Below are 3,719 nucleotides of genomic sequence, written 5' to 3' on the forward strand. Positions count from 1 at the left end.
CACGTCCAAAAGGTGGCAGTGTTGAGTTTTATAATGGTGCAGGCAATGACAAGCCACTTCAATCCACCTTTCATATTTTTAGTCACTCAACATCTCCTGTGTTTAATATGCAGTTAGTGCAGTTTATAGATAGTTGGTTGGGCTTTAAGGTGAGAGAAGCATCAGATAGTGGCATTAAGTGATGTTTCTGGGAGAAGCAAACGAGTTAATGTGAGAAATATAAAGATTATGTTTTTAAAAATATATATAAAGATGCGTTATTATTGAGGATACAAATGAAAACTGTTAAATATTCCCCCACTTATTATTAAAAAAGCAAGATAAACAGTTAAAATATGCTTTGTAGAGTTCAGATGGATAGTTTCTCATCAGTCTATCCTTCCATCTATCTTCATATTCTCCGTTTCTTTCTTTCTTTTCTCTAAATGCTGCGCACTGTGGCTCCTTTGTTCATGAACGTTTCATCTCTTTCTATCCAAATGAGTTCAATGCGTTGTTGTTTCTGAAAATCATATTTGATAATTTTTTTAAAAAAGAGATTAAAATCCACAAAAAAATACGAGCGTGTGTCCCAGCTGACAGTCAGCTGGTGGCCTTTGACAGTTGAGGAAAAGAAAAAAAGAAAAAAAGTTTTGTTTCTGTAGGCTACTAATATGTTAATTAGCTCTCGGAGTGTGCGACCCTATTGGCTCTTCGTCCGAGTCAATTTCCCATTTCCAGCCTGACGTCAGGGCAGCTACAATGCTCTTAAACTCATCTGCTGTGTGATCCCACTAAAAAATCGCCCCACCAGTCAGCGGCTTGTAACGTGCGAGGCAGCGTTCACTCTTCTCTCTTTTTATTTTTTCTGCCTCCTCCTTTTCTGCTCCTGCTCCTCGGTGCTCTCCGGCTGGTCTCTCCGCTCTCCGCCGCCCGTGCGTAACGCGCGCATGAAGAAACCCGTAAAGTGTTAAATGTTTGAAATACAAAACCGCCGAATTTCACATGCTGAAAAAGGACTTCGCTACTCGTGCGCGCGGCACTGCTGTGTCTGTGCACTAGACTCCGCAAAGACAAACTCCGCACACGCCTGCAAGTCCGCGGCTGCACAGGGGACGCCGAAAAGCTCGTTTTTCAGTTTCAAGACAAACGCTTAAAAAAAAAAAAATTCAAACTGGCTCACGTTCTTCCCAACCAGCCCGGTTTGACAGCTGCTCTTCAGCCCGTTTGGAGGACTGTCAGCAGCAGCAAGAGGATGGCATCAGAGCTGGCAATGAGCAACTCCGACCTGCCCACCAGTCCCCTGGCCATGGAATATGTTAATGACTTCGATCTGATGAAGTTTGAAGTGAAAAAGGAGCCGGTGGAGCCCGATCGCAACATCAGCCAGTGCAGTCGCCTTATCGCCGGGGGATCCTTGTCTTCCACCCCGATGAGCACGCCTTGCAGCTCGGTGCCCCCTTCCCCAAGCTTCTCGGCGCCCAGTCCGGGCTCGGGGAGCGAGCAGAAGACACACATAGAGGATTTCTACTGGATGTCCGGTTATCAACAGCAGTTGAATCCAGAGGCGCTGGGCTTCAGCCCCGAAGACGCAGTCGAGGCGCTGATCAACAGCAGTCACCAGCTCCAGTCCTTCGATGGCTATGCCAGGGGCCAGCAGTTCGCTGGCGCAGCCGGAGCAGGAGGCACCATGGCCGGGGAAGAGATGGGCTCCGCCGCGGCGGTGGTGTCGGCAGTCATCGCTGCGGCAGCCGCTCAGAACGGAGGGCAGCACCACCACCACCACCATCACCACCACAGCAGCGGCCACCACCAGGCACCCGGCGTCCAGTCCAACGGCACTTCTGGGACGAATCACCCACACATGCGCTTGGAGGAGCGGTTTTCAGACGAGCAGCTGGTGACCATGTCGGTGCGGGAACTCAACCGGCAGCTACGGGGGGTCAGCAAGGAAGAGGTGATCAGATTGAAACAGAAGAGGAGGACCCTAAAGAACAGAGGCTACGCGCAGTCCTGCCGGTTCAAGCGGGTCCAGCAGCGGCACGTCCTGGAGGGAGAGAAGACGCAACTCCTGCAGCAGGTCGAGCACCTAAAGCAGGAGATCTCCAGGCTGGTCCGGGAGAGGGACGCGTACAAAGAAAAGTATGAGAAGCTCATCAGCAACGGCTTCAGAGAAAATGGATCCAGCAGTGACAACAACCCTTCATCCCCGGAGTTTTTCATGTGAGTCTCGACATTATCGCGAAAAAAAAAAAAAAAGCAAAAACAAAAAAACACTGAGTTACTCACCCCGCTTAAAACAAAAAAAGTTTTCATTATGAAACTTTTCCTTTTTTTTTTTTTAAATGGCGCAAAGCCTGCTTTAGACCAAGAACTAATTTGTCATTTTTTTATTATTATTATTTTTAATTTTATTTTTGAACACAAGAATTTCCTCAAGTCTGCGCCTGCTCTAGATTTGGAGGGTTTTTTGTCATCCGTGTTTTCATTTTTTATTTTTTTATTTTGGAGAGGCATGTTGAGAAAACTTTTTTTTTGCCATCATACTCAGTATATTATCCTGTTTGTCAAGTTTCATTTCATTTTTTTTTCTCCACCGCTCTTCATGAGGTTTTTTTTTGCAGTGTTTGATTTTTTTTTTTTTTGTTGGAAGTTGATCCAACTTTCACGCCGCAGTATATCAGAAGTGTGCATGCAGGCACTGAAGTATACTCCTGTGAAGTTCATCAACTTTTTTTTTTTTAACTTTTGATTCAATGTACAGATTCCTATCAAACCTGCATCCATCGACAATATGTTTTTTTTTGTCTGCCAAACTTGGAGGAGCCTTGCCGTTTGACGCCACCTCATCTCATTGCTTGTTAGAAAGACTATATTCATTACAAACTATTCATTTTTGTTTTTTAAAGAGATGTGTTATTGAACTGACCCTGCATGCTGGACATGTATGGTTCTTTTTTTTTCTTCTTCTTCTTTTCTGTGCTTGAAGATGTCCTTTTTGTCGGATGACTCCAGCATGGCATTCATACTTCATTTTAGGGCCTTCCTCACTTTTTTGGGACAGCGACAAAAAAGTGACAGGACTTTCCCACCCACCTACCCCACCTACTCTCTCTCACCCTCCCTCCCCTCTTCCTCTGTAACCTATACGAGTGCATTTCAGCTGTGTTGAAGTGCACCACCATCGGCTGTCATTAGGCTGCAGCGAATGCGCAAAAGACGCATTCCTGCTGGAAGTTTGGTCGACGGGGATCCTGGTGCAAGAGAGGAGGAGGAGGAGGAGGAGGAGGAAGGAAAGGAAAAAAAAAAAAGACTTCATCAGTGTCTCCCCTCCTTTGTCCCCCTCTTTGGAAGTTTAGTCTGTTGCTATATTGTTATTTAAAGATATTCCATTGTGCATTTGTCAAACTTTTTTTTTGGAAAAATTTTTAAAGCGTAATTTAAAAGTTTTATAATCTTAAGTTGCAAGAGATAACATGATGTGCTACAGGTTGAAGCATATAGATGACTAATTAATAAAGGAGAAAATGCATTATTATTATTATTATTATTTTGTTTATTCGTAAACATGGGATTTCAGAGAAATTGGCTCGGCTCCAATTTATACTCTTGTGCAGTGCATAAACAGCGCTTTTTCTTTTCTTTTTTTTTTTTGCAGCATGTGCTTCAAACCCAGAAAGTGTGACAGAGCTCAGGTCTCCCCACACACTTTCATTATTGTATTTCCCTCCCCAAAAAAA

General features: G+C 44.6%; 1 protein-coding gene across 2 annotated transcripts in view; it reads left to right on the forward strand.

The window, feature by feature from the left end:
• Positions 1–781: 781 nt before the first annotated feature.
• The window catches only part of LOC103368650 (transcription factor Maf), a 35,091-nt gene continuing 32,153 nt past the window's right edge, over positions 782–3,719 (forward strand). For both annotated transcript variants that reach the window (XM_008297078.1, XM_008297077.1), the window contains exon 1: positions 782–2,202. In XM_008297078.1, coding sequence (XP_008295300.1) covers positions 1,235–2,202 — 968 coding nt within the window. In that variant the 5' untranslated portion in view covers positions 782–1,234. The remainder of the gene's footprint in view (positions 2,203–3,719) is intronic.

Source organism: Stegastes partitus, unplaced genomic scaffold, assembly GCF_000690725.1.
Source record: "Stegastes partitus isolate 25-593 unplaced genomic scaffold, Stegastes_partitus-1.0.2 Scaffold1183, whole genome shotgun sequence".
Taxonomy (NCBI): domain Eukaryota; kingdom Metazoa; phylum Chordata; class Actinopteri; family Pomacentridae; genus Stegastes; species Stegastes partitus.